Source organism: Enhydra lutris, unplaced genomic scaffold, assembly GCF_002288905.1.
Source record: "Enhydra lutris kenyoni isolate GAN:26980312 unplaced genomic scaffold, ASM228890v2 scaffoldscaffold4, whole genome shotgun sequence".
NCBI lineage: Eukaryota > Metazoa > Chordata > Mammalia > Carnivora > Mustelidae > Enhydra > Enhydra lutris.
In genome coordinates, this window is record NW_019154088.1 from 36,093,885 (window position 1) to 36,106,920 (window position 13,036).

The following is a 13,036-nucleotide window of genomic DNA, read 5'->3' on the forward strand; positions in this document are numbered from 1 at the left end:
AATTATCATATGGTTTCACTTATTTGTGGAGCATAACAAATAGCATGGAGGACAAGGGGAGTTAGAGAGGAGAAGGGAGTTGGGGGAAAATGGAAGGGGAGGTGAACCATGAGAGACTACGGCTCTGAAAAACAATCTGAGGGGTTTGAAGCAGCGGGGGGTGGGAGGTTCGGGGAACCAGGTGGTGGGTATTGGAGAGGGCACGGATTGCATGGAGCACTGGGTGTGGTGCAAAAACAAGGAATATTGTTATGCTGAAAAAAAATAAAATTATTAAAAAAAAATTCTGTCCATATATGCTGTTGCTTGAAATGGAATAATCAATTTACCTCTTACCTTCCTTGCAACCAAGGCATGGATGGAATCATATTCATATTTGACCTATTCTGCATGTTAATATTGAAACATCTTTACATTTTTTAGATTACTTGGTCATGGTGTATTATGCTTAAATATTATGTTGAATTCTTTTAGGCAACATTTTATTTTTAATATATATTCATGGTGAAATATGTATGTAATATCATTTTTTTTCTTTACTGGACCCTTTTATTAGGCTTATTCTTGCTTCAAAAAGTTAATTGGGTAGCATTTCATTTTTAAAAAATACTCTGAAATTAATATAGCATAGAAATAATCTAGAAAATTTGGAACAACTCAGTGGAACATTTGAACTATTTGTGAAGGTAATTGGTTGACAATTAGAATTTTTTCTTTTCTATAATATTACACTGTATGTTAACTAACTAGAATTTAAATAAAAACTTAAAAAAAAAGAATCCTGTGCTTAGCTTATTGAAACTACACTGAGTATAATATGCTTTCAAGTATATCTTCCTTCATTATGATGTAAATGTTTGCAAACATATGTACAGAAGAATATTGGAATAATTTATGCTTAACTCATTGAAAAAAGCATTTTTTCTTTTCCAATTTTTGGGTGGTTCAGTGTTTTTTATTTGTTTTATTTCTTATTTTAATTCCAGTATAGTTAACATACAATGTTATATTGGTTTCAAGTGTACAATATAGTGATTTAACAATTCTATACATTACTCAGTTCTCATCATAATAAATATACTCTTTAATCCCCATCACCTGTTTCACCCTCCGCCAAAGAGCAGGGACCCGACTGTGCCTTGGGTCACAGTTTAAGGTAACCCCAATCTGAAAGCTCATGCCTTGGCTCTGTCTCTTCAGTCAGCTTCCCTGCTCCAATACCTGACAGCTCTGCCACACTCAGACTCCCCCAATCTTTCTGTGACCCTGTGGTACATGAGACCACAATATCCCTGTGAAGGCTCCACCCCCGCTTAGCCTCTGGAGTAATGTCCCTCACTGGAGCAAATTTCTAAAAGTTCTGATTTTGTGCTCCATTGCTCTGCTGCTTGCCGGGAGCTGCTGCCCAGTTTATCTTCCCATGGCTTCAGATTCACTTCTCTGCATGTCCTGCCTTTCAGGAAGTGGTCGATTTTTTATTCCTAGAATTGCTGCTCTTCTTCTCTTCTATCTCCTGATGAGTTTGTAGGTGTTTGGAATGGTTTGGTAACTATCTAGCTGAACTCCTGGGATCTGATGTCATTTCAGTCTGCTACTCCTCCGCCATCTTGCTCTCTTCATCTTTTGTTTGATCTATAAAACACTGTGTGTGTAGGGACACCTGGCTGGCTCAGTTGGAAGAGGGTGCAACTCTTGCTCTTGGAGTTGTGCATTTAAGCTCTGTTGGATGTAGAGGTTACTAAAAAATAAATAAATTAAAAAAAATAAAAATAAAAAACACTGTTGGGGATTTTCAGCAGTTGAGTCTTACCTATTTCTTCACGTTTTACCAGTAGTTCTTTTAAGTGATTAGAAGCTGTTTTATCCTTATTATGAATTTAGCAATGTTTTACCTTTTTTATGAATTCTGTCTCATCAATTTTAAATGACCAACTTTGGCTTTTTTAATGCTGGAATTCTATTGTAATATGGCTAGCCTTGTGTTCTTTTCTGTTTGTATTCAGGGATATTTTCATTATAAACCTTTGTTGTTTTTCTTTGTTTTTGTTTGGTTTCAGAGGAGCTGTGTAAGTGGTATATGGTTAATTTGGTCTACTACTACTACTATTAATATTACTGCTACTACGACTACTACTACTTATTATTATTATTATTATTAATTTGTGGTTTCTGTCTTTTAAAAATTTTATTTATTTATTCTCCCTCTTGTTAAACCACCATTATTTTCTTTAGCAATATTATTGCTTTTGCTGTTCTAAGTAACAAGGCCAATTAAAATTACTTAAGAACTTGCACAAGTAATATATGAATACTTAAGTGTAGAAAAAATTCAAATGATACAGCTGCACATGACATAGAGAGCACTCCCTACCTTGAATGCTGTCCCTTCCCAGTTCTCTTCTCTCTGAAGTTTACTAATATTAAGTGCAGTGTGTGTATCCTTTCAGACATTTTTTTTCATTTATGTAATGCAAGTGTGGGGAAATTAATGTTTTTACATGTGTGGAATAATATAATATATATTATTCTGCATCTTGAGTTTTTTGTTTAAAACATACTTTGATTCTCATTTATTGAGTGTTTACTATGAGCCAGACACTGTGCCAGCCACTTCACATGTATTATCTCATTTGACTTTCCTATGAACCCAGAGAGGTACTAATTATGTCCCCATTCAAAAAAAGTCCCCTTTTTCCCATTTGTTCTGTTACTCTTTTTCCTTACCTCTTCCTGGTGCTAAAAGCCACTAACCCAGTTTTAAAGGGTATATTAATTATTCATTGCTGCAAATCAAATTATCCCCAAATTTAGCAGTGTAAAACAACAAACTATTATTACCTCACAACAGTTTCTGAGGATCTGGAATCCACAGTTTCTGGAATAACTGGGAGGTTCTGGCTCAATATCTCTCACCTGGTTTTAGTTAGGATCTCAGCTGAGGCTGCATCATAGAAAACAAACAAAAAACAAAACAAAGACAACCTTCCCACAAACCATACTTGCACATATATCTTTGTATACATATGTATATTTTTCTATTTAGAATTCTTGGTCAAAGTACATGTGTAATTTAAGTCTTGAACGATTGTTGTGTATATTTGCATTTCCTTTACTTAAGTATAGCTTAAACCTTTTATTTATTTAAGAAGATAATGTTTTTTGGGGAAAAATATGTAGTGGGCTAAAATGAAAAGGTTCATAACATAAAGTATGTAAAAGACTGCCTTAGTGTAAGATTGGTGAATATTAATTTGCAGAAGTAGGTATGGCATCCATGCAAATGTGATGCTCCCATCTCCTTCAAGAATCTGTTGACATAAGCATACTTGACTGCCAGCCTCTAGCTCCTGTCCTGTAGATCTATCAAGGCATTCACTCTAAGGTCATTTTCCCTCTGGGCTTCTCTTAGCCAGTGAGTGAGCACAAGGGGTTTGCTAGAGAGGTGACCCATACCTCCTTGATGTGGGATCGTTTCAACAGGTGGCTTTGGCTCAAGAACTTTCCATCTGCCTGGCTGAATCTCAGAATTGCTTTGTGATCTGAAGTTCTTCCTTCTCACTCCTTCCTCTATCTTCCTCTTTCACAGGTGTCAGACTATATCATGGTCTGAAGGTTTCCTACCACTCCCTCTCTCTGTAGCCTCCACTGGTAGTATCTTCTTCTAATGGAAATGGCCCAGCTGGGGGGCAATACAAGTAATATGCAATGTTATTCATTATACTGTAAAGAGTGCAATATTTTCCAAACCCTATGTTTATAAAGTAGAAGCATGTATTTTTCCTGTTTGTATTTAGAAAATGTGAGTACAGGGAATTGAGAGTAGGCAGAAGTTTCTGAACAGAAATAAGAATTGTAGTAGGACTAAAATTGGTTTATTATTGGGACTGGTGGTGATGGAGTAACCCATTAGAAAGATGGTCCAAAAGTAAGTCAGTGCTGGTGTTTATTCATACCTAATGTCTAGAGGAAAAAAGATCCAAAAGGACTTTCTGGCATAAAAAGATGGCCCAGGACACTTTTCATGCATCCCAACTGGAATCAGACCTTTGTTCAAAGAATCCTTTGTTCAAAATTTCCTTTGAATGGGAAATGGTATGTAGATACAAAGGTTTGTGTGCCCTGTTCTAAAGGTAAATTTACCATGTTTATATATATTGTGATTATTGGTGTTTTTTATTTTATCTTGACATATTATTCATGTTTTTTTATTGACACTGCCTTTGTTTGTTTTATTTTTTTCTTTTCTTCCTTTTCTTAATTCATCTTTTGTTGTTGCTCCTTTTAAAAAAAATCAGTGATCTAAATATAATATATTCTGGTTTTATTTTTACTTTTTCAACTATTTTGATAAATTGTGTTTTATTATCCCTATTTTGGAAGTATATATACTATTTCTTATTCTTATGGTGGTTTCCCTGAATAGACATCTTTAACTTATAATCTTATGTTAATCAGTACCTTTGCACTCTTCCAGGAAAATACAATGACTTTAAAACCTTTCAATTCCATTTACCCCTTCTTGACTTGATATGTTTTTACTTCATTATATTTTTAGATCTTTATCTTTTAAAACCCTCAATACATTGTTGTTATCATTTTATACAATATTTCTTGTATTTTTACCCATATGCTTATCCCTTTCTTTTTTTCTTTTCTTTATTTTCCCCTAGCATTTCAGAACATTGTCTGAAATCATTTTATTTTTTGCCTGAAACATATACTTTAGAATTTGTTTTAAGGGGAATGGGAAGTCTGCAATTAGTGAAAATATTGGTTTTTCTGTCTCAAATGTCTTTATATTAGCTTATTCTTGAGAGAGATTATACTTGGGTATGATGTATATTGCAGATAGTTTATTTTAGCACACTAATGATATTCTAATATTTCCACCACCCACTGTTGCTGTTGGGAAGTAAGTCTTTTTTTTTTTTTAATTTTTTAAAAAAGATTTTATTAATTTATTTGACAGAAGATCACAAGTAGGCAGAGAGGCAGGCAGAGGGGGGGTGGTGGAAGCAGGCTCCCCACTGAGCAGAGAGCTCTATGCGGGGCTCAATCCCAGGACCCTGGGATCATGACCTGATGATATGACCTCATTTAACCCACTGAGCCACCCAGGTGCCCCTGGGAAGTAAGTCTTAAATATGAATTTTTTTTTGAGGATAGTAAATTCCTTTCTTCCTCCCAAACTGGCTACTTTTAAGTTTTTCTTATTTCTTCCCTATTTTCACTATGATGTAGCTAGCTGAATTTTTTTTTTTTTTTAAATTTATGCTTTGGAATCATTGGGATTTTTGAATATGTGATTGGATGTCTTTCATCAACTATGAGAATTTTTAATCATTATCTCTTCAAATGTTGCCTCTGCTCATTCTCTCTCTCATTTTTTGGGACTTGATAAGTATTAGCTACCTTTTTACTCTTGATGCTGGATTCTGGATAATTTCTCTTCTGATCTATCTTATAGTTCAAGTCAATTAATTCTTTCTTCAGTTGTGTCTAAGCTACTGTTAAACTTGTTTACTGTATTTTTTAATTTACTTCTGTGTTTTTCTTTTTAGAATACTTATTTTTTCTCCAAATCTGTTTTGTTCTGGCATTTTATTTCTTTATGTACCTGTCTGTCTTTAAATATTTATTATTATATTTAAAACATTACTTTTAAGAGACATTTGAGACCCAGAATGACAATTTCTTTCTTCAGAGAAATTTTTTTAGAACCTGGGATTTTTAGCATTCAGAAACAGTCTTAGTCAAAGATTGAAGCTTGAGTTTCTTTGGCCACCCTTGTGATGGAACACAGGCTGAAAGTCTACACAAAAGTTGGTCTACTTCCACTCACTGTTTTTTTTTTTAGAGATTTAAAAACAGTTTTTAAATTTTTATTTATTTATTTATTTTTTAAAAGATTTTATTTATTTATTTGACAGAGACAGAGATCACAAGTAGGCTGAGAAGCAGTCAGAGAGAGAGGGGGAAGCAGGCTCCCCGCTGAGCAGAGAGCCAGATGCGGGGCTCGATCTCAGGACCCTGAGACCATGACCTGAGCTGAAGTCAGAGGCTTTAACCCACTGAGCCACCCAGGTGTCCCTGAACATTTTTTTTTTTTTAAAGTAGGCTCCATATCCAACATGGGGCTTGAGCTCAGGACTTGATCTCTTGAGCTCACGAGTCACATGCTCTACTGACTAAGCTAGCAAGGCAAGCCTACTTCTATTCACTCTTAATCTGGGGGTGTAGCATCCCTGTAGCCTTGGATACTTGCATATTTTTTATGTGTACAATATTATACAATATATTACATATATGTAAATATATATAAGTAAATCATTCTCCATACCGTAGGTAGGTTCTGGGCTTCAATTTCTCTCACCTTTGCCCCAAGAAGTCAGTCTGCAGCTCAGACTTGCAGTTGCTTTGGTAAATATGAGAACAAAAGCATCTTGAATACTGGGCTTACTTTTCCAGGTTCTTGAATTTTCTTAGATTTTGGCTTAGTATCTCTTCATCATCATGTTAACTTTTTGATGCTTTGAAGATTGTATTTTTTGTAGTATAAGTAGATTTCTTAGTTTTCTTCAGTAGAATTACTTAGTCTGCTATAATTAGAAGCAGAGTCATAATTGGCTTTTAAAATAGCAAAACTGGTTCCATTTCTACCTGCATCCCAACTTTTATTGGGTGAATACCAGTTTTTGCAATAGCTCTGGAGTAGAGCAGGAGGATTTTTACATCAGATATCATATAAGCAATAGTTTCTCTCTCAAGACACATTAGTTTGGCCAATATCTTGGTAGGTTCCAAGATATGGTTCCATATGAACCATGTTCTCTTTTAAAAAAGCAACCATTGGGGCACCTAGGTGGCTTAGTCAGTTAAGCATTTGATTCTTTAAATAATTCTTTTAAAGATTTTATTTATGTATTTGACAGAGAGAGGGATCACAAGTAGGCAGAGAGGCAGGCAGAGAGAGAAGGGGAAGCAGATTCCTTGCTGAGCAGAGAGCCTGATGTGGGCCTCGATCCCAGGACCTTAAGACCATGACCTGAGCTGAAGGCAGAGACTTAACCCACTGAGCCACCCAGGCGCCCCTAACCATTTGATTCTTGATTTCAGCTCAGGTCATGATCTCAGGGTTGTGAGATTGAGACTCATGATGGGCTCTGCCCTGGGCACAAAGTCTGCTTGAGATTCTCTCTCCCTCTCCCTCTGCCCCTCTTCATCTCTCTCTCTCTCTTAAAAAAAAAAAAAAAAAAAAAAAGAAACAAACTAAAAGAAAAAAAAGTGACCACTGATGATTAGTAAGTTTTGCTGTTTTGATATCTGCAAAATACAGTATTAAGGCTTTTGTCCTTCTTATTGTTAAAAGCATTTCCTTAAATGTATAATAATTCTGTCAATATTCTGTCATATTTGAATATTTTGTATAAACATATGACAAAATAGTTCCAAAATCTCTTGTGAGTCACGTAGTTTATCTTTGAAGAATAACGGTGACCAAGTATCCTTGGTTTAATAAAACAAAGTAGAAGGATACTTGGTCACCATTATTCTCTTACCTTACATTGCACTATAGCTACATTATAAAAGTATAATAGAACATGAATAAAAATCAATGCTGGTGATTCCTAAATTACCCACAGCCTTTTCTATATCTGTTCCATTCTCAATGATAATTTCATGGTATTTTTTAAAAGCTAATTTCCTACCGAGTAAATACTTTTTCCATTTGAAATGTTATTTGTTTGAGACCTAAACATTTAAGCAAAGTAGCAGCATGACTTAATTCATCATAAATACACCAGGATGTCAAACTTAGATCTTTTAGTTGTTTCTATATATCCAAATCACTGATTATAAGATAGAAGGATAATACATTTAATAATAATTGTAATGATTGCAGCAGTTCACCCTTACAACAATAAATATACATATATAACTTAATTGGTGGAAAGAGTTTGAATTATAAACATTTAGTGAGATTTTCATTCCAATAAAAATTTAGAATGATTACCTATATTTGGCAGTAAATAGTCCTATATTGACAATGAATCCAAATAAGTCGTATTCATAATTCTGATATTGATATACTAAATAGATTCAATGCTAAGCTATGAGATCATGGTATAATTGATTGCTTCTAAGATTAGTGATACCAGAAGTAAGGTAGAATATCTGTTTGGCTAATGGCCAACATGAAAGCCAAATTGTGGGTTTGGGCTAAATACTAAGCCTATTATAGCTGAACTTTTGATGTATCACTGGTAAGTGTTGTCTATAATTCTACTTTTTCCATACTTTTCTCTTTTGGTAATAAAGGTACTATGAAGTAACAATGATCATAAGCTTTTTAAAGTATAATTTAAAACTGTTATCTTTTTATTACAGAGTATTCAAACAAGCAGAATTTTAACTGAGAGATTTTCAGCTGAAAGCAAGGAAAGTGTCATTATTTTAAATCAGCATAGCAGAAGTACTAGGGTATGTACAATTTTTATTCTAAATTGTGGGTTGATTGCTTTATCTGCCAATAGCTCAGATATATTATTTCTAGTACTTCTGGAAATTTATTTCTTGGTGCTTCCTTAGGGAAATGCCTCAGAACACTCACTACTGGTATCTTTGCTGAGGACATATATCCTCTTTTTCAAGTATGTTTCTTGTCTTTGTGATGCTTAGAAGAAGTTATTTACTAAGTAATAGCAGAATATCTGATTTTCTTAAAAATTTGAAAATTTCTGGTCTTGAACTTTGCCTAGGTCTTATATGATTCAAGAAACATGTCTGTGAATGTTTAGACCCAAATGATTGGTTTTGGCCATGAAAAAGTAAAACTGAATTTTCTAGGTGGTGATTAGACTCATGCTCATGACTTTGTTATCTTTGTAGTGTAATCAAGTAAGCTAATTAAGTAATAAACATAATTGGAGAGAAAAGAGATAGTGATTGAGAGAAACTGAGAGAAGAAGAAAAGTATAAAGTATACATAACTGGTTTAATAAGTGTCTTGAACTTTATGGGAGACAAATAAGAACCAGTTTTATTTTTCTTTCATTAGTGCCTTCAGACCTCTGCTCCCCTTGGTGATATCTTGGGATGCTGAATGGCACAGTCTTGGTGCCATGGGACAAATCATATCCTATTCTAGTCAGTTAACTAGGTTAAAAAGTTGTCTATGCCCCTCCTTTATCCTCCATACAGTTAGGTGATACTTTTTTCTGGAGGGGATAATGTTTCTAATTAACATAGATCACTTTTTTACTTACTAAGTATTTGTCCTTATGTGTGTTTCACCTTTTTTATTCCTCACCAGCCTGGCATCATAGCATTCTTCATCACTGTTTTATCCATATCACCTAAAGCAGTAACCATCGTATAATGGTTATTGCTTTATCGTATAAAAAAATTACTGAACCAATGAATGTCCCTTTCTAGTTTGGAATGCCATTTATACTTTCTGGACTATTGTAGTAACACTACTCACACCTACCTGTCACATATTCTCATTTCTAGTAGCTGCTTCTTCCAATCCTTCCAATCCTATGTCACTCATGTCTCAAACTGAGTAACTCCACCTACCAAATAAAGTCAAGAGCTTCATTGAGCCTCATAACCTGGCCTCATCTATACTTTCTATCTTACCTCCCATTATATTCTGCTTTTGTGGCACCTCCACATACGCTCTACTCTGCCTGCACCCAAGTCTTTGGGGACTAAAATCCCCTGCCTTTTAATATTTCTCTGGGCTTGTTTAGGCTGTTTGCTTGGCCTGGAATATTCTCAGCTCTATCTCAGTCTACGGAAATGTTGCTACCATTCACAGGCAAGCCTTGTGCTACCTCTTCCTGCCAGTCTGTTGAGGTCCTATCCCACTGAGAATTGATTTCTCCCTCCCCTATGTTCTCTTCACACCAGATCCATTCATGCCATCTTTAGTCAGTGTCACAGCTGCTTTGGATTACAGTTATTTCTATTCTTTCTGTTTCCACCATTATATTGGTTGAGGACATGGAACATGTCAATTTTTTCCCCTGAACTTTCTACACTATCTAGTAAAGTAGTATTTCCCAGCTCTTTCAGTATAATAGCTCTCATGACAAGTGATGGTTATTTGTATGGTCTGGTAGAGTAAAATGTTGAGGTTGCTCATAATTAGAGCTGACTGTTCAGAGGACAGTAGCTGCTTCATGTCCCACTAGTGCAGCCTCAGTACCAAGGAGATTCATGGGTTAGGATATTTATGGCAGATTTATACATACCTGTGCTACTTGCACCAACCAGAACACTTTGGTAAGTTTTGTTGCATCAAGTTGAATTTTAAAAAATAAGACAATTTCTATTATTATACAGTTTTCTAATTAATTGATGGAATTTCAGTTCTGCTCCTCTCTGTGAAGTCAGTGACTTCAAAATCAATTAGAATGTATATTTTAACTAAGCAGTTATCATTAGTCAATTGTCATATGATATTTTACTTTACCAAATAGTATCTATAGTCAATGAATTTTTATCATTTGATTATTTCAGTTTTTTTTCCTAAGAAAATCTGCATCATTTGAAAATATCCAAAAATGTTTCAGTACACCATTGCCACAGTTAAAGGTATGATAATTCTTAGTTTTTATTATTCAAGAGAAATGTTTATATTTCCAGTAATAATCACTATTGATTTTTTTTTTTTTGGTTTGTTTGTTTGCTTTCCTGAAATAATGTAGTCAGTTGATTCATTCAGAATTGATGAAAAGTTTGGGTTCAAGTGTGTATTTGGTTGCTCCTGTAAAACTGGTTTGGTGGTGCTGATTTGAGATTGTTGGCAGGCTCTTGGGAGTATCTTATGTTCATAGTTTGACTTTACCTGGTATAAGTCAAGTCATTATAATATTGACCTACATTTGTATTGGGCTCACAATTTCAAAGCACTTTTATGGACACTATTCCAGTCGGGCCTTGAGCTTCACTACATTCTGAGAGAAGGAAGGCAAGGCAGATATTATCCTTGCTTTATGTGTGAAAAAGCAAAGGTCAGAAAGTGATAAATGGCAGAGCTAGAACTTTGACCCACACCCCCCCTTACTAAATGCAATGTACTTTCCTCTGCACCAATAATCCACAGGCTTTTTGAAGGAGCTTGTTCTTACCTTCCATGGCATTGACAACTAGCTTCCAGCTTTTTTTTCTCCCTGAAATCTTATAAATCTTTTTAATTCTTCTTTACTTGCTTGTAACTTGCTTTTAACCTGCTTCACGTTAGCCTGCTTTCTATGTCATTTCTGACACTCTGTTTTCTTACTGACCTTTTGATTCCTCTGTTTTATATCCCTGTACAATCACACTATCCTTAAGATTTTTTTATTGGCCCATAATTGACATATAGCATTATATTAGTTTCAAGTGTACAACATAATGATTCAGTATTTGTATGTATTGCAATAAGATCACTGAAGTAAGTTTAGTTAACATCTATCACCACACACAGTTACACATTTTTTTCTTTTGATGAGAACCTACTACTCTCTTAGCAAGTTTCAAATATAAAATACAGTATTTTAAGTATTGTCACACCCACAGGACTTATTTATTTTATAATGGAGTTTTGTACCTTTTGACCATTATTACTCATTTAATCCATCACCTACTCCTTGCCTTTGGCAAGCACCAATCTATTTTCTGTACCTACAAGTTGTTGTTTTTGTTTTTAAGATGCCACATATAAGTGAGATCATGTAGTATTTGTCTTTCACAGTCTGACTTATTTAACTTATTTATTTTACTTAACGTGTTGTCCTCAGGGTCCATCTATGTTATTGCAAAAGGCAGAATTTCCTTTTTTTAAATGGCTGAATAATATTCCATTGTGTGTGTGTGTGTGTACATATATATATATATATATATATATATGTGTATATATATATGTATATATATATAACATTTTATTTATCCATTCATCCATTGATGAGCACTTAGGTTGTTTCTATATCTTAACTATTGTGACTAAAGCTATAAGAAATAAGAGAGTGAAGATATCTCTTTAAGATCCTGACTTTGTTTCCTTTGGGTGTGTACCCAGAAGTGGGATTGGATCTAGGGTAGTTCTAGTTTTAATTCTTTGAGGAATCTCCATACTGTTTTCTGCTGTGGCTATACCAATTTACATTTCCATCAATAGTGTACAATTTTCCCTTTTCCCTATAGCTTTGCCAGCACTCAGTATCCCTTGTCTTTTTTATACTAGCTATTCTACTTCTTTATTTTTTGTGTATCTGTCATAGGTTTTGGGTTTGTGGTTACCATTAGGTTCATATATAATACCCAGAGTAAGTAGCAGTTTATACAAAATTGATGGCCATTTAATTTCAAGCACATTCTGGAAAAACAACAACAACAACAACAAAGAAACCAAACAAACAAAAAACAGAAAAAGAAAAAGAACATCTTTCTTTTCCCCTTTTACTCCCTCCTGTACATTTTATGCATAAATGCTATATTTTACATATTTTTATTCATAATATTCTTATGTCTCTCTTAAAAAAAGATTTTATTTATTTATTTATTTGACAGAGAGAGACACAGTGAGTGAGGGAACACAAGCAGGGGGAGTGGGAGAGGGAGAAGCAGGCTTCCCGCTGAGCAGGGAGCCTGATGCAGGGCTCTATCCCAGGATGCTGGGATCATGACCTGAACTGAAGACAGAGGCTTAACAACTGGGACACTCAGGTGCCCCAGGATCATTACTTTAAATTCTTCATCAGACATATTGCTTATCTCTGTTTCATCTATTTATTTTTCTGAGGTTTTTTTGTTGTTATTGTTCTTTCTTTTGGAGCATATTCCTCTGTCTCCCCATTTTGCTTGACTTTCTGCCTTTGTTTCTATGGACTAGATGGAACAGCTACTTCTAAACTTGAAGGAATGGTCTTGTGTACAGTATCCCCTGTGTTGACTCTGTATGGTTGGTGGCTTTTGCTGACTGGCTGTGTCTGTGGCTATATATGCCAGTTGTTCTTTTAAACCATGGCTTTTTACAGAAAGAAGAAAA

The 13,036-nt window shown here is 34.7% G+C and overlaps 1 protein-coding gene across 1 annotated transcript in view; it reads left to right on the forward strand.

Annotated features, from left to right (window-relative positions):
• LOC111158034 (tetratricopeptide repeat domain 6) overlaps positions 1-13,036 on the forward strand; it is a 218,685-nt gene that overhangs the window by 138,039 nt on the left and 67,610 nt on the right. Inside the window, exons 8-9 of the mRNA XM_022519831.1 lie at positions 8,389-8,481; positions 10,528-10,602. Coding sequence (XP_022375539.1) covers positions 8,389-8,481; positions 10,528-10,602 — 168 coding nt within the window. The remainder of the gene's footprint in view (positions 1-8,388; positions 8,482-10,527; positions 10,603-13,036) is intronic.